Source organism: Sinohyriopsis cumingii, chromosome 19 (assembly GCF_028554795.1).
Source record: "Sinohyriopsis cumingii isolate HCF-2022 chromosome 19, ASM2855479v2, whole genome shotgun sequence".
Taxonomy (NCBI): domain Eukaryota; kingdom Metazoa; phylum Mollusca; class Bivalvia; order Unionida; family Unionidae; genus Sinohyriopsis; species Sinohyriopsis cumingii.
Window position 1 is genome coordinate 31,358,853 of NC_142979.1, and position 27,383 is coordinate 31,386,235.

Consider the following 27,383-nt stretch of genomic DNA (forward strand, 5'->3'; position numbering starts at 1 on the left):
CAGCTAAATTATCTACTTACAAAATTTAGGATGGTAGGATTTGATCGCATAATTTTGCTAGCCCCATGGGTGGAGTGAAGGTGGCAGATGGATGGTTTCAGTGTCTATCATGTTTTTGACATAACAGATGCACCCTGACCTGCCAGCCAAAGTTAACTGTCAAAATATCTAATAATGGATGGGACAAGTCAGGAGAATCACAGAGTGACAAAGGGCACAATGATTGCAATTTTGCCTCATTAATATGCAGATCTTGCTCAATACTGAACTCTGAGATTTTCATGATGTAAGCCAATAGTCCAACTTTAAAGTGGTGAGAAGTGATTACTGACAGACAGATGACTCATAGCAGACACTGGGTCATATCATAAAGTCACTTGGCCTTACAGCTAGGTATAAAATTTAAACAAGCCAATGAAACATTATTTACAGTTATCAACAGACACTAATAGTGGTTCTTACCCACAATAATAATGGTTGGGACATCAACTGAACAACCATTAAGCTGTTGAATTTTGTCTGATGACTCATCACAAGTTGTTCCCAGCACCTGTCCACCGGCTTTTTTCCATCTCTGAAATTCAAGTAGAAATCTCATGCACAAATACTGAAAACTTTATAAGTGTAACACACAATTTGAGATGTTACCACAAGAGTGATACAAACTGAATAATACTGACCTAATCATGACTGTGCACTTTGAAATATAGACATAATTACAGCATCTTAGACAAATTTTTAACTCAACTCTACAAAGTAGGGGAAAATTTTTGTACTAGCACAGGTGTCAGTATCAGCACATAGTCAATCATATGCACACATAAAGTCTCACTGCACCTCAATCATTCTTTCTTCCTAGATTCTTGACAACAGCTTGGAGTGGGTTTAATAGCAATCTCCCCTGCAGAGGGAGCTAAGAAGCTTGACTACGTACATGTACGTTCATCAGCTGGATATTCTTGGTTTAGAATTTGCATTTAACTTTGAAAATGCGCCCTGTATAAATCCTGTTATACTGGAATTATGAAACTTGGCGAAGAAAGCATCTTGAAAAGTACCATATCCTGATCATATAAGTAGACCACTGTGACCCAATTTCACGCTTAACTCAGATGGTTAAATTTTGTGTTTTATTAAGGCTATTTCCTAAGATATGTTCATGCTAGAATCTTCCAACAAGATGATAGTACTATTAGTACCACAACAATGCAACACTAAAGAAGGTCACAGTGCTTCACTGACATGGTTACATTTTGTGTTTTAAAATATATCATTGTATACATCTCCATTAGTCTCACATCCATAAAAAAATAAGTTAAATGTGACCTACACTAACTTTACTAGCTTAGAATAAGTATATTCACATATATACAGGCTTATTATATGCTATGCACATTGTTACAACTCAACGGTCAGAAACTAATTAACGTAAAAGAGCGAAAACCAACAAGTTTAGTAACATTCAACAAATAATTTATTTTCCTAGAATACAATATGAAACATTAAAAAGAACCTAAAGTATTGTGAATTAAATCCCAGACAGTCCTAAAGCTCTATCACAATTCCAAATGTATAAAGTTCCAATTGAATTCCAGTGGTATTCCAAATAAATTCCAATACTGAATAAGTTGATGTGCCTGAAGTCTCGAACAGCCTAATTTACCAGTGGCCTAGTTTGTGGCGATGTGCTAAGAGTCTTTTGCTGTATCACAATAATATAATCTAAAAACAATTCTTGATTCACTATAATTCCAAAATAATGTTTCTGCCAAAGAATGTTGTTCATGAGCATTTTGTATTTCCAGTGAATAATAATTTCAATAAATCAATCCACCCAGATGGAAAAGTGAACGCAACAATAAGACTGATTCAGCTTCAAGATGTTGAGACAAGTTTTACATAAACAAGATTATATACCAATCTACTTGACCTAGGTTGCAATTACCATTTTCTGGAAAATAATGAAATTTTCAATTCTAGATGATTCTGAGGTCAGAATCAAAACTGTATCTTTTAATTCAAATTCTGGTAAACATGTTTACAATAATAATAATCTGAATATTTAATCCACACTTGAGAGAAATATTAGATATGTATTATATTATTAACACACAATCATTATAAAAATTAAATATGTATAACAACATAATACCAAATATAAAATAATGAAACATTGTTAGGAGATGCATCTTACTGAGAAATATTCCTCATTACAGAAATGAGGATTTAAATGTCCCATATTTTACAGTTCACTGACATGGGTTAAATTTTTTTCTGTCCCTCTTTCAGTCACTGTTCATATTAGAATAAAAAAATTTATGATACGCATCTGTTATTACCAAACCCTTACAACTAAAGAAGCTAACTGTGACATATATTTCATTTGTACTGTATTTGTCAAGTCTTTATGTTAAACTCTCGACCACGAGTCTGCTATATGCACGCTATCCTACCTAGAATCATAAAATGATTTAAGAGTGGAAAAGCATTACACCCTTATTCCAAAAAGGTCTATCTGACCTGTATTTCATGCTACAATGACTCTAGTGAAATTTTTGGAATAAAGGTCATTTATTGCGTGCTATGTTATAATCATAAATATGTTGCTTTTTCAACAGTAAACTTTCTTACATTATTGGTCATACACTTTACATTGTGATGGGTAAACCTCAACAAGTATAAACGAGTATAGGAATGTGCAAGAAATGTTTATAAAGATGCATCCTACTAACAGAGATGTACAGAATCATCAGGTTTAATGATTTAAGCACCAACAGTTAAAGATCAAAACTGAACTCAAGTCATTGAAGCATGAAATATGGTCACAGCAACCTACTTTTGTGACGAGGGAGTAATACTCTTGAAGATGCATTCACTCACCAAGTTTAATAATTCCGGCATAACATTATCCATACAGGATGCAGTAAAACCTATTTGGTTATGTGCAAAGCTCAAAAACTTAACCCAAGCCAATAGCATGTCAAATGTAGATCACAGTAACCTTTTGTCATAAGAGTGTGATACTAATAGCAAGCCAATTTTTCAGTAAATTATGTTTCTCCAAGAATACTTACCCAATCACATTATGTTAGGAATAATAGCCTGCTACCTTTTGAATCCAGCTCTACTAAAAGATAAAAATTGTCTTTTGTCTAGCTCATATAGATAATGGGCAATAACTCTTGCATATTACCTCCCAATGCCAATGCCAGGTTTCACTAGTTTTTAGCTGAGCATTACACTAATGAGGATGCTCACATGGCAGGGTGGTTGGGAGGGTTATTAAGTAATGTGTTTGGGCAAGTATTCTCAGAGAAACATAATATACTTTGAATATGTTCCCCAATACATTCTGTTAGGAGAATAAGTAACAGGAGGAGAAGATGCTGAGCATCCAACCTCTACCTTGAATCTTTCTAGGGAATTATGGATGGGTCCCCATGTGAATGATAACCCATTCTCCTAATAACATAAGCAACACATTCTGGGGTCACTTGACCTGTGACCCTTACATACAGTTACAAAGATGAATACTGAAATCTTCTTACCTACAAAATTTTACACAAGAATCCAGCGAAGATAACAGGCTGTGTTGATTGATCTAGTTGGGTTTGGTGGCCATCTGTTCTGCCACCACCAGACCAACCAGACGTAAAGTTTTCTTCTGTGTCACTAAATCTTTGAGATAAAAACAAAACAGGTTGACTCTGCATATTAGCCAACAACTTCTATTACATCTCGGACTGAACTGTTACATTCGAACATGAAGCTCACAGTGATAGCTCAAAGCTTTTAAGCCATAATCTTTGTGAGGTGACTCTGATTTGGTGAGATGTCAAAGTACACTCAGCATACAACCCACTTCATCCATGAAGCAAGGGCTTGAGGAGTGATATCCTGTGTCCTGGCTCTCACCATTAGGTAGAGACATTTGCCCCTGCCATGACTTGTCTCTGTGCATTTCAATTAGTTCTTAAGAATGCAAAAAGGATCTAGCATGGCTGCTGTTCTTGACCTGATTATGAAAGAGAGTAATGAAGTGTAGACTCTTTGGTGACTGACAGATGGTAAACTATTTTTGGCTACAAAGCCTGATTGTGTCAAGAGAACCACTGAACCCTCGGATCTGAACTGAAGAGAGTTCGGTTGACAGAATGGACTGGCAACTCGTTTACCCTTTTGCATACAGAAGCTAAAGCTATCAGGAACATGTCTTGTATGATAGTAACTTTACCTAAGTGTAGGCTTGAACTGAATCAAATCAAGCCATGTTAAACCCCAGAATTGGTTCTATTTGTAAACAGAATGGGATTTTTGCTTGATTGAGACCCGAAAGAGCTATAAGAGCTGATAGGTCTTTATTATGCCCCAAAACATGTCTGCCACAATGCTGGAATGTGTCCAATATCATGGAGCAGTAGCTTTTGATGGAGACTGGGGCCAACTGTTTCTCCTCAAAGAGCCAGAGAAAAAGTTGGCCAGTTGAGGAATGGAGACACTCAGACGGACGATGTTATTGGTATGGCACCAGTCATTGAAAACACGCCACTTTCCCTCAAAAGGATGGAGGGCCTTCTTGTTCTTGAGATTCTCTCCACATTGAAGGTTTAAATTGTCAGTGTCACAAGACTGTCCTTATAAGAGCCAAGCATGGAGAAGAGGATGGCCTGGGCAGGAATGGAACACTCATGACCATGGATGCTTGAGAAGATTCGGGTTGGCTGGAATTTTCCTGAGTAGATCAATCGCTACATAGAGTAGATTGGTGACCCAGGACTTGTCCATTTGAGATGGGCTATCAGAATCATCTTGCAATTTGGACCCCATAAATTCTGAATTATTTTTGGTATTAGGACCATATGATGGTAGGCAAATGATGAAAACCCTCCCAACTGATACGACAGTGCATCCACTGCCCAAGCTTCTGGGTCTAGAGATACGAAGGTGGGTAACTTGTGAGTCCACCATGTCACAAAATGTAGATCATCAGATGCCCCCAAAATATCACAAATCCAAGTAAAGACCGATTGATGGAGAGACCATCCAATATGATCTGGTGCCTCCCTGTTTGAGGAGACAGGTCACCAACACAGAGTTATCTGACCTAATGAGGACTGTTTTGCATGAGAGTCAATCTTTTACATATGCTGCATGGTGTTGACGATGCATTTTTGTATGTACAATATGGGAATTGTGGTTATCCTCCCTTGCTTTAAATGTTTTGCACTTTAAGCATTTGGATGAAATCCCACTGAAACAACACAAGAAAAGAAAAATAAAACATAAATTAGTAATGCAGTATATTACTAACTCACTAAATCACTCTTGTTACTAACAGAAAAGTGATAAATGTGTTGTGTTAGAAGCCTGTAGTCATGTTATGAACTGATGCATAATTCCTAGTTATAATTCTGTCAAAACAACACCAAATGAAAAGAAACCAAGCATAAATTAGCAATGCAGCATATTAAAACTCACTAACAGTATCTCTGTCACAAATGGAGGAAGCTAAAATAGTCAAAATCGTGCTAATTGGTAATGACCTTGCAAAAGGTCAAAAATAGCATGGTATAACATGGTCTCAGGTAGGCAAAGTCCCTAAAGGTGACAAAATCAATCAAATTTGTAAAAATAATGTATACAACATGCAATATAATGATTAATCCACACAACAGATTAAGAAAAGTAATGTTGGATGTTAAATTAGAAAAACGAAGATGGTTTGGATTGTCACTGGTGTAACTGCATGATGTAATCAGTACAGCAGTGAAGCTAAAACGTAGTGACACATGGTGGTGGCAAGGGAAGATAGTGGGTAAGAAACATTGCCCTTTGTCTGTATGAGATGGACAGGTAAAGATGATTTTCATCTTTTACTGGGGCTGGATTCGCAAGGTAACAGGCTAATATTCCTAATGTAACGTGATTGGGGAACCTATTTAAATGAGAAATGGAACATATTACAAGACTTAAAATACAATCTCACCTGACCTGAAAAACCACTAAAAATGATGACCACCTATGTTGAGGTCAGATTCTTATGCACAGGATAATTTGTTATATCTTATTATGACTTTTGAGACCACCTGTCTTGGGAGACTATTTTATTTATCAGAAGGATGGTCTCTCACTACAGGTTTACTGGTTTTATTTACATACCCGAACTTTAAATCTTGCAACCAAATGAATATAGTTTTGGTTTGTCTGGTTTTATAAATTGAAAAATGTTGTCTTGTAACTTCTGTTCTGAGAATCTTAATGGGACTGGACTATGCTGAAGATCATGTGATACAATGATCTGATTCCAGTCATGCACTAAGAATAAAATTATATTTTATGATTTTCTCCATTCATATGAAGTTACTTAAGACATTATAACAATATTAGAATAAACTGAAAAATCCAGAAAATGTCAACAATTTCTACCTCTTCCTTGCTCCTCTCCTCTTTGTTATCTTTCTCCTTTTTGCTTACCATAAATCAGTAAGTGTTAATTAGTTTATTTATTTCTAATTACATGTATATGCAATAATTCATTGTTCTATATATTGTGAACACATCTTATTAGATGAAAATGTAAATTATGTTCATGAAAAAGGATATTTATAGACACTGCCTGATGCTTCATTCCAATCAAGATACATAATAAGTAAATTTTTTAAAATCTTACACACCATTATCCCCTTCTCTCTCAAATAACACATGTACACACACACAAAGGAAATGATCTACTCAATAATACCTCCCAAACCTCCATCAGTCATGTACATGTACGCACACACACAAAGGAAATGATCTACTCAATAATACCTCCCAAACCTACATCAGTCATGTACATGTACGCACACACACAAAGGAAATGATCTACTCAATAATACCTCCAAAACCTCCATCAGAGTCATGTACATGTACGCACACACACAAAGGAAATGATCTACACAAAAATACCTCCAAAACCTCCATCAGAGCTGTGTCAGTAGAAATACAAGCTAGATCCATCACTTCTAGCGCCCCTGCACTAGCCTTGCTCACTACAGGACTTAATGCACAGCTATATAAAAACATAAAATACATTATTGGCACATGCATTACCCATTTTACAAAAATATCTGTTCTTAGAATTTCAGCAAATTGTTTATCATTCTTCTTGAAAAGAGTTGTATTATCTCCTGCACCCATTTTACACTTGTATACACCTTGTATGTTATGTATGTATGTATGTTTAACAGCATATCAACACAATAATGGCCAGATGGTGCTGTTTAAAAGTTAAGTTCTAAAAGTGCAAAGATACAAAAGCTTTGGTGAATTTTTCAAGAGGAGAGTTCTTGGTGACATACATCACTCTGTTTAGAAAACTAAATTCAAAACTATTCTGTTTATTTATCCTGGTCTTACCTTTTTTTCAAGTGGCACTTATATGATATTGGCAAATTATTTTGGTTATTTTTTTTTTTAAATCCCAATTTCAGCTGACAACATTTTTGAGTTTAAAGCGACTAATTTCAAAGTCAGTTGTATTAATTTTCAATACTGCAAATGTGGGTGGTTAACACAATGAATTTAATTTTTAGTCAATCATATTTATTTTCAATGCTGTAAACATTGGTGGTAAACACATTAAGTTCAATTTTTAGCTTCCCAATTCATAAAGAAAATTATTGACAGTCAGAAGAATATACCTGTATCTCTTTGGGAAGAGAACTTTATCAATGCCAAGGTAAAATGCAGATCGTAAAATGGCTCCAAAATTCATAGGATCCTAAAATATACAATAATATTACTTACTGAACTTGACTGATACACTGCATTTTAAATTCATCGTGAAAGAATGTTTTAAATAAAAGAGTAAAGAATTTGATGCGGATTAAGCAATTCAATCCAAATTACTGAAAGCAGCAACCTAAGTGATAAAATAACATGAAAGAAGTTGGTCTTGAAAGCAAAATCTATCACCATGTGACCTTGAAAATAAGGTCAGTCACCAGAACCTGATCAGGTCTTGGGACCCAGTCACCGTATCTAACTATCCAATTTGGTCTGCAATTGCTAAGTTTTAGATATCTTGTGTAAAAAGTAAATATGACAGATGGACAGCACAAAACAAATAAGTCTTTATCCCTATAGAAGCTGGTGGGAGTGGGGGGAAGGGTGGGGTTTGCACAAAATTTTCCAGTTCAAAGGTCAAAATAAAATACTAAGAAAAAGATGTCCATAGCCTAAAACACTGGCTGCAAACCCTTTATTTCTGTGGCCATGGTAAAAAAAAATGTAGGTCAGTATACAGGAGAATGTTTTGTTTTTGTTCTATATTATAAAATCCAAAGTCTGAGCAGAATCATTAAAAAGCAAAGGAATTATAAGAGCTGTTCAATTTAAACATATCTGGTACACAGGGAAGGCAGTTTTTAAAAAAATATATATGCCAGGGTACTTTGATTTTAAAGAGTTCATAATAACCAAGAAGTAAAACTGCCTTATAGTCAGACCACCTTATAATGCAGTACATGATCCACAGAACACTACTGCCCCTTAATAAAATGGAATGGAATTCATGACCATACTTTCCTTAGAACTGGAAACATGTTATAATAAAAGGCCTTATAGTGAAGGAATCCTATATTTGAATAAAATGTGTAGAATTAATGTAAAATATAAAATGCCATATTCATTACAATTTGGCATTTTAAATAATATCATATAGAAAGTTATCAAAAATACCTTAATACGATATGTTAGTAACCATACTTTGGGCAATCCAGTTTCTTCAATAAGATCCTCACTTCTGTAGAAATAGAAAGAAATAAACATAAGATCAATCAATGTTGCAAATAAAGCAGAACCTCCAAATCTCAAGCCTTTAAGGGACTGATTGATATTATTTGAGAATATGTGTTCGCAATCAATGAGGTTTGATGCAATAATAGATATTTTACTTGGTCCAAATCACCAATCTGACTGATTCCAGATGTTCAAATGTGTTTAAAGCAAGGAGATTCTACTGTATCTGTTATATTTGGTCAAAATTCTGTCACATACTGCATTCATCTGCAAGTTAAAAAAGACAATACCTTTTATAAAAAATTACAGGAGCAAATTTATTTGTCAAAAGTGTGCATCTTTTGGCAATCAATATAATGCTTGCCAGGGTTAACAGCAATCCATCAAAACTTCTGCAGAGATGGATGGATACGAATCCTATATATATATATATATGCCATTAGATACACAAAACAATGAACGAAATGGTAGAACAAGACAAAGGTTCATAGATAAAGAAATCATGTCATTAGAAAACATTGTAATTGGAAGAAGCTTGGAGTTTTTATTCTTCTGCATACATACACAAATTTATTTTTGCCTGAAAAATACCTATTAACAATTATTTCTGTACATAGTTACTTTCGTGTATGTAAATATTACATTCAGACTTTACAGTAACATTCTACACAGAAAGAAATAATGGTGGACAGATCCACTAAAGGACTGACCTGTTCTCCAATTGCTATCTCCTCATTATGTTATCATTATGGGGGACAAAAACAGTTTGCTTACACCACAGAGATGTCAATTTTCTTTCTTCATTTTTTTCTTTCTGTCCATTTAGTATGCAATGAGAAATGGATTACTTTCAGTATACTGTACTTGTATCTAGTATTTAGTCTATCCATTGTTTTTCTCCTCTTTTGCTGTTTTTTTTATTATTTATTTGTAATTTATTCTTTTTACATGTAAGTATGTAGGACAACTACATACCAACTGTTATTCATACCTCAGTTGTATTTCTGAGTCCAAATTATTGGCATATAAACGAGATGCATCCAGACAAATGCCCTAAAAAAGAAATATAATTTTTATATTACATTTAATAAATCAGCAATAAAATAAAAATTCTCACACATATCTTTTTTACAGCAATAATATTGACAAACTGGCAGCTTTATTTTTTTCCATGTCATGGCTCCATATTAATACAATCCGATAAAAACTGAAGTCTCCAACATAACAGAGATCTTAAAACCAATAGTACAAGCATAGTACATGCATCAATACTTAACTTGATTAGCCACTTTTTATGAGCTATCACACACAAAGCATGCAGTCCACACATCTAATTCCTATATTCATTTACATGTATTATACATAGTTACACCAATGAGGGTAACCTATCCAAATGTACAAAGAACAGTTAATAATACTGCAAGCGTACCATTCAACCAGCATAATTATTTATACTTCCCATTGCACTGGTCAAAAAGGGCCCTCTGATTAAACTAAGCTGTAGTCATAAACACAAATACTTAAACAATGTTAGTAATGCATAAACTGTTGGTCACAATGACCTTCTTTGGTTATAAGCACATAGCATTAACAGAGATTTATCCATTTGTCAAGTTTCCTGACTGGTATGCAAACAGCACCCAATAAATGAACTTTAAAGTCACTGAAACATAAAATATAGATCACAGAAACCTTTTCTTGCAACAAGAATGGAAAACTTTTCAAGATGTATCCACTCATCAAATTTCACGTTTCTCGGTAATATACTTAGTGGTGTTTAAAAACCTGCACAACTATTGTTCATTTTATAAGAATAATAAGCAATACAATAGTACTACCACTGAGATAAAAACTGAAATTTGCTGATCAAAAGGTTGTTAAAAGTGTATGCCCCTGGAGGTTGAACTTAATTGCAGCTAAAATATGTGATTTGCAGACAGATAAAAGATACTGATTGTCCATACTGTTTAATTATCTGGACAGACAAAACAGACTGGACACAAAATCTGTTCCTTATAACATTCACAACGATGCAGATAACAATTTGCCAAACAAAAACCCACCATTTCCATTTGACTCGAGATAACTTGCCCTCTGCTCTATTTCATAACAAAGATGTTTCATTGTATTTCTTGCAAAATCTGCTATACCTGATGAGGTCTATCTCCTGATAATTTGTCCAGCATCTCCTTAGATACAAATTCTTGCTCAATGCCTAGCTTGTCTGCTAGGGTCAAGGTTTCCCTGAGGGAGTCGGTCAGACCCCTTTCTTTCAAGAAAAGTCTGTGAGGTTTTCTGCGACCTGCCTCAAGTGCCAGCTTCACTGGGAAAACTCCAAACAAAACCTCTCCTTTCACCTCTGCAAATTTTTCTTTTGATGTATTCTTCCTGCAAATGATGGAAGTAAAAATGAGGTTAAACATCAACAGTACTTAAAACATATAAACACTAACATTTACCTACAATAGAAGCTGCATATATGCCATGAGGAAAAGCATTTGCTTACAGTGTCTAATTGACCTGGTTCGATTCCAACTGTGCTCAAAGAAAATACAAACTCATATGGTTGATTTACCATAGGATTTGCATTTTTCACACAGGTTTGTAATATTCTGACATCAGCCTGTGAGTTTATCCATATTGTTAAATACTTTAAACTCAAGTAAAAAATGTCAATAACTCTAATAAAAATTACTGATTTGTTGAGATGCGCATCTTCAGATGATGATCATAACACTTCTCAAATTTCAGAGAAATCGACTGACATCTGTGAGATTAGTTGTGTACACAAGATGCCGTAATACAATGCATTCAGCTGCATGCCAAAACGGGCAATAACTCTTAAACAAATTATATGAGGATAACGATTTCTTGGCATACACATTTTCAGATGTCTCATGGCAATCCACAAAAGAGTTTCGCAAAGGGAAGGACAATCTACTGGCTGAAAAGTCCAATACTTCCTTTTAACTGCTCGGTGTTGAAACAATCTCTGATATTCCTCTGCATTAACAAGATTTTCAATTTAGCTACTGTGGTGGAAAATGTGGATGTGGATGTGGATGTCAGATTGGCATCATTTTGATTTAGAACCATCAAGACATCATCAGAAGTCTTCTGGTGGAAACCTCAAGTTGATTTAACTTACCATTTTGCATTAGTGACAATAACAAGATTTTCAAATAGCTGCCATGGTAGCCATGATGGGCATCAGATTGTCACCAATTTCATTTAGGACCAATAAAACAAACTGTAGTGAAAACCCCATGCTGACATGACAATTCATGTTCTGGAAGAGTTTTAATAATAAGATTTTTAAAATGCCTCTGTGGTTGTCACACTGGATGTCAGAGCAGGACCATTCTTACTTAAGACCAACAAGACATCTGTGTAAACTTGCAATGAGATCTTCTAAGCATTTTAGGAAGAAATACAAATCAATTTTTCTGTGACTTTCAAATTTATGATAGAAAATTACAAGGTTTTTATATTTTATTTTTATATGACTATAATGAAACAATAAAACTAGTTGATCAGTGGCCCATGGTCGTCGCTTTAGCATGTACTGAGATATAATTTTTGTTGGATAAGAAAACATCAATAACCTTTTGTTACTGTGATGGGCTATATAAGGAGAACTAATTAACAATAATGCTTAAAAATATGTTCTGTGAAGGCCTTTGTCCATTTGTTAATAAACACCAGTAGATATTGTAATGACAATAAGAGAGCTTATGCATCAATCATTGTATTTTCTCACCAACAATTAATCATTAATTTTTGTAAAAACAAAATGGCAATACAGTATTTTCAATCTTTTTTGAAAATGTAAATCTTCTTAGTAAAAATGTTATCCCCAATAATTTAATAGATTTTTCAAAAAATACAAAGTGATATGTACAAAAAAATATGATACATTTAAATATTATTTTGATAACTGGATTGTGTACAAAAAATGTCATGAAATACGGTAGTAATAACAAACTTGGATGACCAGTTGACCACAGACCATCCCATAATCTCTCCTTGTCTATGACCAGTAGAGCTAAAATTGACAGACTAATTGTGCAAAAAAGATCTTGTCATACACTGCATTAACCTAATAGATAAAAATGGCAATAATTGTAGGAACAGTGATTTATTGATACCTGCACATCTTGTGATGACCATAATATTTAAGTTCCATGGCAATCCATAAAAAAATGCAGGTCTAGTTGCATTAATTATACTGTGTGCCAAATGGAAGAATAAGCATGAAAATTACTATATACCTCTGCCCCTGTATGACATAATTGTTGTCAACACAACATTTTCATTTACAGCCCTAATAGCAGTGAGCTGAGGCACAGGTTTTCCTATGATTATCCTAATGAACAAGAGATCCACATGGGCCTGATACTGTTCACTTGGGACTTAACATTTTATATTGTGACCCACTTGACCTTCATGAATAAATTAAGCTAGATTATGACTGTAAGTAAAAGTGAGAAGTGAAACAATCCTGTATTGCATCGATTTGGATATTTCAATGCCATTTTTCACAATAGTGCACATTATGAATTCACCTTGTTGCATTAAATAGAATTTTATGTCATATACCCACAAGAAATGACTTGCACTGCCATACGGCTTTCGGACAACCAGAACAAAATTGGAGTACATGTACACAATGTGTCACTTATGCTGAACTGTTTTATACTCTGTATGCTATGTTACTCTGTTCATATCAATATTTACAAAATACCACCCAAAGATAAAATATTAACCAGATTTAGCAGATTAAAGGAATAAAGACTGTTGTAAAGACTTTAAGTCCTCTAATTTGGGGAGATCAGTGATTTATTGGCTAAGAAGATGACTATCTTCTTTTTCTGGTCTAATAAAAACAAAAAATAAAAAAACATTTTGTAATAACCTCCTTTGAATGTCATCATTTGCATCTTTTCTTTCCATTCCTGGTTTCAATAAAATTATAAAGTCCATCTTTGTGAAATGTTTTGGTCATTCAGTAAAATGATAAAGTCCATCTTTGTGAAATGTTTTGGTCATTTATTATTTTATTCTCATTCATGTGTAAATTCATGTAAATAGCAATTCTCCTATTTGTCTGTTTCTTACATCCATGCATTGTTCATTCATTTTGTTCTCACATCTACTCTTTTACTTACCAAATGTAATGTAACTACCTCTGATTGTTCATCCATTTCATTGTGCATTCTTTATAAAACTGACTGGTGAAATCAAAAGCTGAATGAATTAGATTACAAATGGCAATCTCAACAGTAATTATAAAGAAGGAAAAATTATCCAAAAAAATCTTAATCTTTAGTTACAATTAAATTGATACAGCCATGGTGGAAGAATTCCTAAACATAATTTTAAGTGAAAAATAAATATCCACAACATATAATTTTTCATGCATTAACTTTTTCATACATTCAAAAGATTGTATGTGTCAAAATTTGCATTAGATGGTGAATCAGGCAGCAAAATCTATGTATTATAAACAATAGAAGTAATTACAGAATGTTGAGAAATAACTATGCAGAAAATTACTCCCTTAAATTCTACTTTCGACTTTTCTATATTTAGATGATCTAGTCATAACTTAATATTGAGACAGGAAGAAGTGACGATTAGGAGAGTTTTTGTAACTGATGTTCCATAAATTATTATTAGTTCAATATGAACATTCTTTATTTTTTTAAATTAAGATATGACAGAAATAACTACATGTATTATGATAAATGTTAGTCCACAGTTTATATACCACTTACTAGCTGGATAAAAATCTGTATTTAATGTCTGGTAGTTATCCTATATGAAGTAAACTGCACTACAATATATTGACCTTTTATGTATTATAGAACGATATTCTAAATTACTCAAATAAAGAATATACATTTACTTTGATTTCCACTTGTACTGAGATGACATTGTAACCACCCTTTCAGCTGCATAACAGAGTGAACTTCTATTAGGAAATAAGGTAATATCGCCCTGGGAACATGTCTTCAGACTGTAATTTAGCCACAATGTTAAAAAATTGTTCCATATTCAATATTGTTTAAGACACAGCCCATGCTGACTATTTGTAGGTATGAGGTCATTAAGTGCTGTATCATATCAGCCTAATTCATAACCTGCCCTATTAAAACAAAAAGTCATAAAAGAATACTGAATGGACATGCAAGTGCACCATAAAATATTCTGGTTGCATTTTATCGACAACAATGCAGATAACTAAATTTAAGATATATGCCAACAAGTTGTTCTCCTCCATTTTTCTGACATTACTGGTCATACTAAAAGCAAAGAACTTGTTGGTTTGACACGCACCCAACTTACGAATAGTGTCCCTCCATGTGTCTTTTTATTATTTAATTTCCTTTATTTTTTGGCATAGGTTATTCATACAAAGGCGTTAACGTCAAACCCATTTGCGTAACTAAAACGGAATGAGTACGATTGCGAGGTCACCTTGATCTTTTACCCTCCCCTTCCAATCCATAATTATATGGCGGCAGTCTCCTTCTTGTATTGTTTTGTTCACTGCCAGTTTCATCTTTCACGCGTTTGGGTTTCTTACTGAGATTGCCACCGGGAAGAACCACTCTTTTTCCGTGTTCTGGTACGTGAACCGTCCTTATTTGGTTCACAAGAATTGGAGTGGTCTCAAGTGTTTTTGTGCATCTCCTAACTAATTCCAAAAATGTCTTCTTGTAGTAAATAAAGTTAGCTAATTTCTGCATGGGTTGTTTTTTTTTTTGTTTGTTTGTTGGTATTATTTTTGTTTTTTAAAACATTTATCCTGCACACACATGTTGAAACCAAACCATGGGCGCAGACATGTTGGAAAGGGAAGTAACTACTCCAATTGGGGCTATTGGACAATTCGGCCCAACTTGGACCGAAAATAAGACAATTCGGCCCAACTTAAAACACAATTCGGCCCAACTCGAAAGACAATTCGGCCCAATTTTATAATACAACTGACAGTAGTTTTAACAAGTATTTATTTTTAACATATATGTTGACAATTCTTTTATAATATGTTTTTACCGTATAGTTCAAAATCCTTACATTAGGTAACTTAATTATTCATTCTCATTTTAATTAGTTTGTAAAATAGGATAGGTTGAGAATAAAATTTGAAACATTTGGTGAACTAGATAAATGTTTTCCGAAGTTATAATGGTTAGGAGCTTTCTGATATCTTTAGAAAAACCGTCCCAAAGACAAATATTACTGTGGAGAAAGGACGTCTGATAAAAAGAAGTGTAGTAGAGATGGACGTGATGCTTTGGGGGTTACGTAGACAATAATGAGATGCATCATATCTCCTGTGGAAGAAGGTCGATTTTGTTAGGCACATGCCCACTTGGTATCAAAACCTTAATTCTCAATCAAAATACATACGTTACAAGAGATCTTCTCGTATTTTAACGTATTTGTTATGATTTACAAATAAAATGATACCGGGAAAATGGTTGAAAATTGCATAAAAAGGTATTTTGCGATAATTTTACATAAATTTAATTCAGAACATTATTGCGTTTTGCTATTATGAGTTACGAACAAGACAGATAAATGTGCACAACGTAAGATGCATCTTTACCAAAATTTCTCGTATTTTAAATTTCATTTAAATTGATAATAATGAATATTCAAAACACCAAAAACATGTTAAGTTGTCAAATTAATACCATTCTAATCATAACAGTTTCCGATTCAAAATATAAGCACGAAAGTTTACAATGTGTATGCCTTTTTAGTCACTCCAAAAATATAACGTATGTATCAGATACATACGACAAAAGACTGTTCATTAAATCTGTAATCGTTTTCACTCAGCTTTCTTGGTTCCCTTTTGGTCATGAAAATATGGCATGAAATTATTACAGATTTGTTTGATTAACCATATCAAACACGTACATTCATCATTTTAGTATTTTCTCCTGTATGTGACAGCTGAACATCATCATTATTCACATGATCATTGATCTGATATAATCATTATGACTTATTTTATATTTTATAAGAAGATAAAATGAATAAAAAATTTATACTTAATTAAGTGCTTTCACGAATTTTTTTAAATAAAAAAAAGAACTGATGTATTTTATAAAATGTTTTGTAACGTAGAATGGTAACGTATGTGTCGTAGTGTAAAACACTGATATATTTTAAAGTTCAAACAACTTAAATGTACACTTTTGTGTGCAATTAAAATGACCTGAACTTATATACAGTCTCACATATAGAAAACAACATTTTTAGCCGATAAAAATGAGGAGTCCCCTCACGTGTACTGTTTAGGTAACGTATGTATTTCACTAATGAGAAGCAAATACATTGTTAATTAATTCCATTTCGGCATCAGACATTTTGAATATTCAACCCATAAATAACCTGATGTAGAACACGGCGTCACTTTATATATCTTACATAGCATCTACTTGCTGTTTGAAGAAAAATATCTTTATACAACTATCGCAAAGTTGGGCCGAATTGTCTTTTAAGCTGGGCCGAATTGTCTTATTTTCGGTCCAAGTTGGGCCGAATTGTCTTTGGGCCGAATAGTCTGTAAGTCTCCAATTGGGTTATTTATATATGAGTTGTAACTGAATATTATGATATTTCCAAAATTGGAAACGAGATGTAATGCATTCGGCAATTTTTTCATTTTTTTTTTGTACAACTACAAATATATGGGTCTATATGAATTTATTCAGGTTATATATCCACACACATCATAAATGTAAACAATATACAATAAATATAATAACGCACATACTTAGAGACACAAACACATGAAATTGAGGATATACATTTAAATACCCGTTCGAGTCTGCGATGCAAACCGAAATTTTGCATGACAAACAATTAAACTAATTTAAGTATAATTTGAAATAATATTTAAAACACATTACCCAAGACAAGTATCCATAACTCAAATAGTATAACTCTCAATATATATTGATTTAAAATGGACAACCCACAGAAGCCTATCAATACTTCTAAGACTTCATTTTAAAAGGGGTCCTTAAAATCCAGATTTCGTGGCAGTAATATACAGGTAACGAAAACAATAGACATATAAGTAGTGAATAGGGATACTTTACGGACAATGGGAATTAGCATTAAAAACACCCCTGGGACACTTTACGGACAATGGAAATTTAACATGGCCAAAAATCGTGGGATACTTTACGGACAAGGGGAATTAACATGGCTAAAAAATCGTGGGACACTCTACGGACAAGGGGAATTTAACATGGGATTTTTTTTTTTAAAAAAAAAAGGGGTAGGCAATAGAAAGGCTATCTCTTTTCGAGAAATATGACTGGCCCTGAAAAGGGCCTTTGGGTTTTCTTCTTCTAATTTCTTCTTTTCCTCCACCAAGTTCTTATTTTATCTCCTACACTCTTCTTCTCTTTCTTTTTTTTCTTCTCCTCCTCCTCTTCTTTCTTCTTCTCTTCCTCCTCTTCTTTCTTCCTCTTTTCATTTTCTTCTTCTTTTTCAATTTTTTCGTTCCAATTGCGTATTCTTATTCTTTCCTCTTCATCCTCCTTCTCCTCCTTGATCTCTTTCATGACACCACTAATCTTGTCCTTTGCTTTCCTTAAATTATTAATTTCCATCTTCACACGATGGGGACTATAGGAATAATGGTCTTCAAACAGTCTTAATAGCATCTGTTCCATTATTCCTAAGTTGTCTAAAACGTCTTGCAAGGTTTGTATTTTGTCCATTTGGTTTGACGCCATCTTCTTTTTATTCTTTGCAGAATGGTTTGAACGACGAATACTGTGGGTTATTATAGTGAAAGCGCGGACGTGATGGAAAACATCCCCTAAAAACATAAAATTCATCTTACCTAGATCATGACCAAGAAACAACAACAACGCGCGGACGTGAAGGAAAACATCCCCCTACTTTCTCATTTCATATAATATAACCCTAACTATACTCTCCACATTTGCTAAGAAACCCATAATCTACTATTCACACAAACATACCTGAGCTCTTACAAACACATACACTTCCACTATCAATAAAGATTTAGTGTTTATTTTCACACTACTCTACCTACACACATTGGCAAATTAATAGTTATTTCTTTTCTAGAGTATTGGGTAGCCCTGAAAAGGGCTGTTTTGTTTGGAACTTCATGGACACCTGGTTAATGGTGGCACCTTCCAGGCCTGGCGCCACATACACATCTTATCCCCCAGTTACTTTTTACCTTTTGGGGGGAGAGAGCAGAGGCAGGATATGTCGCTTCAGAATCCCAATTTTCACTCTCTGGGATTCTGAAATTTTTTCTTCTCTCCTTTTCCTCCTCCTCTTCTTTATATCTTCTTTCCTCCTCTTCTTTTTTTCTTCTTTCCTCCTCTCTTATCCTTCCCTCCTCGACAATGGCTTCAGCGGCCAGTTCATTTAATATGCGCCTGGCATATTCCAGATGCACATGAAGTTCCAACAGTTTCTCCAGTCTCGTGTTCATTTTTGGTGTTGATCAATCAACAAGGGTAGCTGGACTGCCGAACGAGTTTCAATTTATACTGAAAGCGCGGACGTGAAGGAAAACATCCCCTAAAAACATAAAATTCATCTTACCTAGATCATGACCAAGAAACAACAACAACGCGCGGACCTAAAAGAAACACTCGCTCACTTTTTTATGCTACCCATCACTTCAATAGACTATCCACATACTCAAAGCAATCCAATCTAACCCAAAATATACACCTCAAACAGCCCAAAAAACAAACATCATTTTAATCTACTATCCACACCAACCTACTTTGTCACTTACAAACACAATCACACAAACACACAAACACATACCCTCACATTTTTTATAAAAGAGTTAGTGTTTATATACACACTACTCTACTTACACACATTGGCAAATCGATGGTTATTTCTTTTCTAGAGTATTGGGTAGCCCTAAAAAGGGCTGTTTTTTTGTTTTGCTATGGCATTCTTTTTTTAGTTTCTAAGAATGCGATGTCCTCTGAGGATAGACTTTCTGGCGATAGGTCTGCTTCTTCGGAAAGAGAAGAAGAATTCTTTGGTGTCGATACGACAATCGACAAAGCCTCTGTCAGCTTCAGGTTGTTGCTGTTGTTGCTGCTGCTGTTGCTGCTGTCTCTGAAGTCTGTACTTCTCTGTCCATTCTTCTTTCTCCCTGTTCATTTCTTCTCTGAAGAGCTCTTCTATCAGGTCTTCAGTGATTTTTAACATTCTCACATTCTCTATTTCTTCTGGCTTCGGTATCAGACTGTGTCTGACCCTATGCAAATTCACGTAGGCTTCGTTGAGCTTAGCTAGTTTGGAGCACATCTTCTTAGGAGGATGAGTCGACAATGGATGGCTAGACTGGGAACAACCCCCCGTTCTTAAAGTCAAAGCGCGGACGTGAAGGAAAACATCCCCCACACGGTTTTCGAGCCGCAACGTTTAGTGAGTGTCATGAGAGGGATAGTAAGAAATGAAAGAGCATCAATCCAACATTCTTCTAGCTAAACAAAAGACAAAGACATTTTTTCAAAACACAACATTTTTTATTCAAAAATCACTTAACACTAAACAACAACATTTTTAACAATAATCCAACACTATAACATCAAACAATTTTTTTTCAAATTACAAACATTTTTTTCTCAATATACAATCTACTTTAAACAAGGCTGACAACGTTGTGAATGAAATCGTGATTTCCACTGTTGGAAATCATTAGGCCATTGATGGACACTACGTTTCCTAGCTTGAGACAAAAGATAAGCATAATGGTCACAAAACCATCGATCTACTTTCACATCGTTTCTAGCAGAAGAACGAGGATCGAAATGAGTCACTAAATGTTCTAAGGAATAGCCCAGGCTGCGATGATGCAGAAAATACACACAGTACTGTCCACACACCAAGGAATCTGTGCCTTGTAATTTCACATTATTTAATCGGGTGGTTTGAGCATTTCTTTTCATAAAGTCGATGATATCGTCTTCCAAAGGGGGCAATCCATACGAATCGAAATATTCCACACATCCTTCTTGAGGAAAGTAGACGGCTACCCAGTGGGTTCCTGGGAGATGACTGTCGTCCGTGTTGATCACGTAAGCTTGATGGTCTTTAGGTTTGCGATGAGGGAGTTCATCTTTAGCACAGACGACAGGATTCCAAGAAGCCGTATACGAACTGTGGTTCAAAAGGTAATGAAGTTCCCAGGTATCCATTTGTTTTGTGTTTTCTTCTTCACAGGTAATAATAAGTCGTCAATTCGATCCTGACTTTTTGCTTGAAAATGTCTGACGAATAAACGGTTATTCGTTCTGTTTCCTCACTCTGATTCAGGACAGCTTCGATGCGATGGATCTCTTGAGTGGTTAATGGTGGACAAGAATGTTCACGCAAGTCTTTATACCACTGGTGCAACACGTCTTTGTTTGAGATGAGACTCCAAGCTTCGTCCAGATACTCGTCCAATTTTTCTTCTTGACTTAACATCAGGCATTTATCGTGTTGAATTTGACTGGGATGATCGTTTTGACATCCATAACAATTTTTCTTGATCAATTCCGTCATTTTGTCGACCAAGTGTTTGGCAAAACAGGAGACTAAATGGGCTTCTTGTTCTGGCCATCTCGATTTCATCATGACAATTTCTTCGTCTTTGTCTTGGGATTCTCCTTCCACGGTCTCCTCACATTCCATCTCCAAACTTTCTCCACTAGGTAAAGAGGGATAACAGTCTTCCATGGTTTCTAATAATCTAGAATGACTTCTCTCAAACTGTTGATTTCTATGGTATTATCGAATTCTGCATACAGGATGACGTTCACTGTCTGTTTCAGTGTTTCTGCAAACTGAAGTTCCACACGAATCTGGCCAGATTTTATAGGGTGGAAATGTCCTTCGTCGCTGCCTTGATCTGGAGTGAAATCGAAAGCCCACAAAGCATAGCCTCCTGCATAATCTTCGTACTCAATGCCGTGACTGGTGTTGGTTCCTAACTGGCCGGTGGCTTCGTACAGGGACAAGTACGATCTCAAGTAATTCGTAATTCTTCGCATCACCAAAGTCAGGTTCGAAAGGTCGGGTACACAAGGTCTTGCCATCCCTACTGACTTCGATTTTCTTCACTAAAAAGTGTTGAAAGTTGAAAGGATTTTCTTTGATGGCTCCGTTGAAGGCTGAATTCGAGACCATACCAAGGATTAAACGCTTGGGTAGCTGTCCTTGAAACAGATGATCTTCGGTTATGGATTGCAGTCCAGCAGAAATGGTGAAGGTTTTCACTTCCACACGTCGGATCGGATACTTGGCGGTCGTTCTGCTCAACGTTTGACTGATGTCGTTACCTACTTTGGGTAACACTTCCACGCGTCGTACGTAGAGTTTGGCCTCCTGGATTATGCTTTTAGGAGCCTTAGCAGGATCAGCAGCCTGCAAATGGAAAGCGGCACTGCTGCGATTCAGTCTCAAGCGGACATTCACCCCGTTCAGCAAATATTTCTCTTGCAACCACATGTCCAAATGCAAACGATCCATCAGTTCTAAACTTTTCTTGTTTAAGATTTTTTCTTCTCTTGCCTCAAAGCCGGAATTGCTTCCATCTATTGTGTCGAACTTGCCCGCTACGTCAGGTACCCACAGCACACAGGCATTGAGATGACTATCCTTGGCATCTGTTCCGTACGTCAAGAGATTTTCCAAGTAGGCACGGTAAGGGTATGTATCCATGCTGCTGCTGACTAGTTTGTTATTCAAGTACAAATCCACTCAGCTGAACAAGGAATGCATGAAATTGTTGACGGGAGCTATTTCGTCAGCGTCATCTACTCCACCATTATCTTTTTCTAGAACTTGGACTTTCAAGTACAAGTAACTGCTATTCAGATCGATGTAATCTTCGGGCTGTCCCTTGATTTCGAACTCGATGGGAGCGGAATCGGTCAGTGAGGAGACGGGATGAAATTCCACCCATTGAGATTCTTGCATCGTCATCATGGTGGGGGGCATGGCAAACAGATCCAGTTCCGTCTTGGAACAAGCGCAAGACTCTCGGTGCATCATTTTTTCTCTGTGTCTCAATAATCGAAAACGTCTAAGTCTCGAACGGTTCTTCTTTTCTTGGCCTTTCTCGCTTGAAGTCTGGTGAAAGGGTGTTTTCTTATTCGTCGTCTCTTTCTGCCTTGTCCTTGCTGAATGCCAGACTCGGTAGCGTGCAGGGCATTTATAGGTGTCTCTCGTCGACCCAAAATGTCTTTTCCCGTTTGCAGCAAGACATTTTTGCCAGCCCTCATGAAGGCTTCTTTGGGGTTTTGTTTGTCGATGATGACATTTTGGAGAAATTCTTTGCCTTGCGTCAGTGCCGCATCTTTCAAGGCGTGCAATCCGCGTGTCACCATCGGTTTCAACACCGGGGCCACCGAACGAAAGGCCGATTTTAACATGTCTCCTAAACCGTGTCCTCGTTGTCGAGCCACCCCTTGGTACACTGGATACATGACTTACTTACGAGTCGTGAGAGAACCGTTTTCGAAAATGGAGTTTCACCGTGACTTTTCCTTTGGTGAATGGAATATTTTGTCCCAAATCTCCTTTTATAGTAATGTTGACCGTGTCCAAATACGACTTGCTGACAGGTAAATAGTGAGGATGGACAAATTCGCTGTGGACGTGATAAGTGTTTCCACCTTCCTCGTCAGCGTTTGTGGCAGAATCCACTTTGAAAGGAATGACACGCAGTAATGGCACGGAGGTGTGTCCCACCACGTTGTATTCCACCACATCGGAGTACACGAAGATCAAATTCAGTCCTTGGTTCAGTTCTACCGGGAAACGAAAATACTTGGCAAAAGAGTCGTTGTCATAAATGACTGGTAATTCGGGGGATTTTTTTTGTTCTCCTATCTTCCTCATCTCCGTGTCACCGCCCAATATGTCAAACAATTCAGGACAAAATAAGAAAGACATGAATTTTTTGGACCCCTCAGAAAATTTCATCAGAAAGCGACGAGCTATTTTGTGGTATTCCAGGGTGACACTTTTTTGGACATTCCCCAAAGCTTTCAGAAACACGCCATTAAACTTGGAGGCTATGGCGCTGACCAAATGATGACCACTGAAATAATAGCCTGGGAGAATGGACAAGTTGTAGGTCCACGTTTTAGTTTTGTCATCATAGGTTTTATTGGTATATGTGCCAATCTTATCCAACTCCTCTTGCAATTGTTTGTCATAAACTTCTACCTTAAAATAATTTTGATTGGGAATGACATTGTGGACTTGGGTTGGGTGAATCATTTCCACTAAAGCCACTTCCCAATGGGCTTCGTGATCTAAGGGGATGGCTTGAGGTAATTTGGCCGTGTAACAGCACAACGTGTTGTTGGGAAACACCTCCATGGAACTGTCACTGGGTAAGGTTAAGTAAAATTGATTTTGGTGACTCATAATTCCAGAGTTCTGTGGCTGTCCGAGGGAATATTAGTGGATGTCAGAGGTGTGTCTCCGCCCAAAATGGGGTTCTGGTTGTGGTTGTTGTTGGAGTGGTGACTGGCACTGGCACTGGACACAACGTTCCCGTTCGAGGAGAATTTCAGGGAGGAATTGGGAAGCAGGTAACCGATGCAACTGCTCAATAAAATGGTCCACAATTGTTTGTCTCCTTGTTGCAAACTCAAATTGGCAATGGCTGCCCCGATGACACAATACACCACGAAGATTTGGCAAAAAAAGACGATTTGCGTTTTAGGCACACGTTCTCCGCACCACACCCACAAAGGTTGTTTTTGTAAATCTTGCACAGAAGAACTAGGGGAAGAAGGACTGGTCGACGTAGCTCCGTCTGATGTGTGAAAGGGCATGATGGTCACTTCTTCTTTTTATAGTCGATGACTTGCGAAGCGTCGATCCAAGAATCGAAACTGGGTGGATATCCTTTCCAACGTACTTTGACTTCTTTGACACGTCGTTTGCCCACTTTACGGGTTCTGCGTTCGAGAATGCTTTCGATGTCGTACACGTCGTCTTCTTTTTTGGTGACACGTTGTAACTCGGGCAAATAAAACGTTCCTTTGAGTACTTCTCCGTTCATGTCTTCCAATTTATAGACGGCAGGATGACGACCATGTACTCGTCCAGTGACGCGAAACAGTTCGGTCGTCCAGTTAGGTAAGTAACCTTTGTCGAAAGTGCGTTTGGTTTTGCCAATGCGCACCCAATCTCCTACGGTCAACTCTCCACTTTTCTTAGGGACAGCCCTCGTCGGGGACGTACCGAACAGGCGCTCGAACACCAGCACTTCGTTGTCGGGAGTCACGTCTTGCGGGGCACGTCCGATGCTTCGATGGTAAGATTGGTTGTACGCTTGCACCAGGTGCGGTAAGATGTCGATGTACTTCAGAGTGTGGTGATGCGTAAAATATTTCCACATGCGTTCTTTCAAAGTGCGTTGAAAACGTTCCACGATGCTGGCTTTGGTTTCGGGATTCTCGGTGGTAAAAAAATGAATGTCACGTTTCTTTAATTCTTTTTGGAAAGCTTGGTTCAGAAATTCGGTGCCTTTGTCCGTTTGCCATCGAAGAGGGCGACGACCGCTTTGTTTCAACACCCGTTGCAGGGCTCGCACTAACTCGCTGCTCGATTTGGAAGTCAAAGGCACGACCCAGGCAAATTTGGAAAAGACGTCGATGACACAAAACAAATATTTGTAGCCGCGATTGTAGCTGGCCAAATGAGAGACATCGGCTAAATCGGCTTGCCATTGATGATCGATGCCTTCCACTCGGGTGCGACTTCTGGCAAACTTGCGTCGAATGGGTTTGTGCAAAGTGTAGGTAGCTTGTTCTTGTAACCATCGTTGCACTTGAGGTAAACGGAGACTTTTCAGTCGCGTTTTGGCAGCACGATACAATTTTTGAACTCCTGCGTAACCTGCAGGATGGGAGGGATCGTAGTAAATGCTGGCTAAGACTTTTTCCATTTTTTATTTTGTGTTTATGTTTTAATAAGTCACCCACTCTTCGGTGATGCTACTTTGGGTGGGTCGAAAGGGTGGTTTGGAAACGGATTTACGTGTCCGATGGGCTACGGGAGTAGAAGTCGAAGGTAGTGGTGGTGGTGGAGGTGGCAATGGAATGGCTTTGGTTTTCTTTTCTTTTTTCGCTTCTGGTTTCCCTTCTTTCTTTTTCACTTCTGTCGAAGGAGGTGTGGACATCATCTTTTTAACCCAAGCTTTCATTTCTTCTCGTTGGGGTGTGGGGGACGGGGTCAACAAGGATGCTGCAATCTTACTAGAAATGGGAGCTGCTGACGGTGTTTGAAACACTTCGCGCGTCTCTTCTTCCTCAGGTCTTTGTGGGGTAGCATCTCTGGTGACGGTTGGGGATGACAGTAGTGGTGGTGGTGGTGGTAATGATGGTGCTGGACTTTTCATCAAGGTCTTAAAATCTTTTAGAGTGGGTAAAGCTGTTTCGTCTAAAGCTTTCTGGTGAAAGAGTTGCAGTCTTTGCAAGAGTTGACCGTACTTTTGCGATTTTTCTGTTTCGGACAAATCTTGGCGATCCATCAAGGATTGCAATTCGTGTTGTAACTGGGACATCTCGCTCAAATTGGGATTGGGAGGTAAATGCGGGGTGCGTTGTTCTTGCCACCGATGGTATTCCATCCATCGTTTGTAAGGCACTAAAGCTAGTTTTCGTCCTTCCATGGGGTTGTCAGGGGTCGATTCTGAGATCTTGGGACTTCCGAGGGCCTTTTTATCTTGCTCCCACCAGTCCTCCCAACATGGTTCCCAAGACTCCTTTCAGTATGGGGCCTAACAAGAGAGGTAAAATGCCTCCACGTTGGACCAACATCTTCTTTTTTTGACGAATGTGAATTTTCTTTTGAACCATTTTCCGAAGAACGTGACGATGTTTGCCTAAGCATTGTTTCTGGTGTTTGGACAAAGGGATCGTGCCTTTCAAAACGTTCAAACAACATTCGCACACGGTATCGATGACCTCTTTGGAGGCCGTTTGAATGAGTTTTTTTCGTAGGGGTGGAGAAGCTTTGGACAGGACAGATAACATGTCCCCATGTTTGGCTAAACGTGGTGGCAGTCCTTTCCTTTTCTTTCCTTGGGGTTTTCTGGAGGGTGACATCCTTGAGTCTTTAGGAGCACCGAAAAAACACTGATACCCTACTCGGTCACAGGTCTTTTTTATACTGGAACGCGTCGCCATTGATTGTCTTTACGTCGTATCAGTTTGAGGACAGGCATGACACGTCGTGCAGGGGTACGTAACGGACTAAATCGAGCCAGTTCTTGCTTGGACAAATCCAGTAAACTTTGTAACATGCCCGATCTTTCTTGGACTTTGATTTTGGGAGAAGGTACTTTGTGAGCAGCAGCCACTGCCGCTAAATGGGAAGGTCCTGCCACTGGGGAAGTTCTTTTGGGGGTCATCAACGGAGAAGTTCTTGGTGTAATCAACGTCTCCAAGTACTCTTCAGTTCCTGGTGACATCAACGGAGAAGTGGACAAACGTGAGGCTGTCGGAGACGCTGTGGCAGGTCGTGGTTTGCGAGTGTAAGGCTGCGTC

The 27,383-nt window shown here is 37.1% G+C and overlaps 1 protein-coding gene across 1 annotated transcript in view; it reads right to left on the reverse strand.

The window, feature by feature from the left end:
* LOC149775380 (rRNA methyltransferase 1, mitochondrial-like) overlaps positions 1-15,640 on the reverse strand; it is a 30,944-nt gene extending 15,304 nt beyond the window's left edge. The window contains exons 1-7 of the mRNA XM_089944399.1: positions 15,262-15,640; positions 10,932-11,169; positions 9,773-9,834; positions 8,722-8,785; positions 7,683-7,762; positions 6,949-7,051; positions 463-574 (exon numbers count right to left, since the gene is read on the reverse strand). Of these exons, the coding sequence (XP_089800525.1) occupies positions 463-574; positions 6,949-7,051; positions 7,683-7,762; positions 8,722-8,785; positions 9,773-9,834; positions 10,932-11,169; positions 15,262-15,533 (931 nt within the window). The 5' untranslated portion in view covers positions 15,534-15,640. The remainder of the gene's footprint in view (positions 1-462; positions 575-6,948; positions 7,052-7,682; positions 7,763-8,721; positions 8,786-9,772; positions 9,835-10,931; positions 11,170-15,261) is intronic.
* Between the last annotated feature and the right edge of the window lie 11,743 nt (positions 15,641-27,383).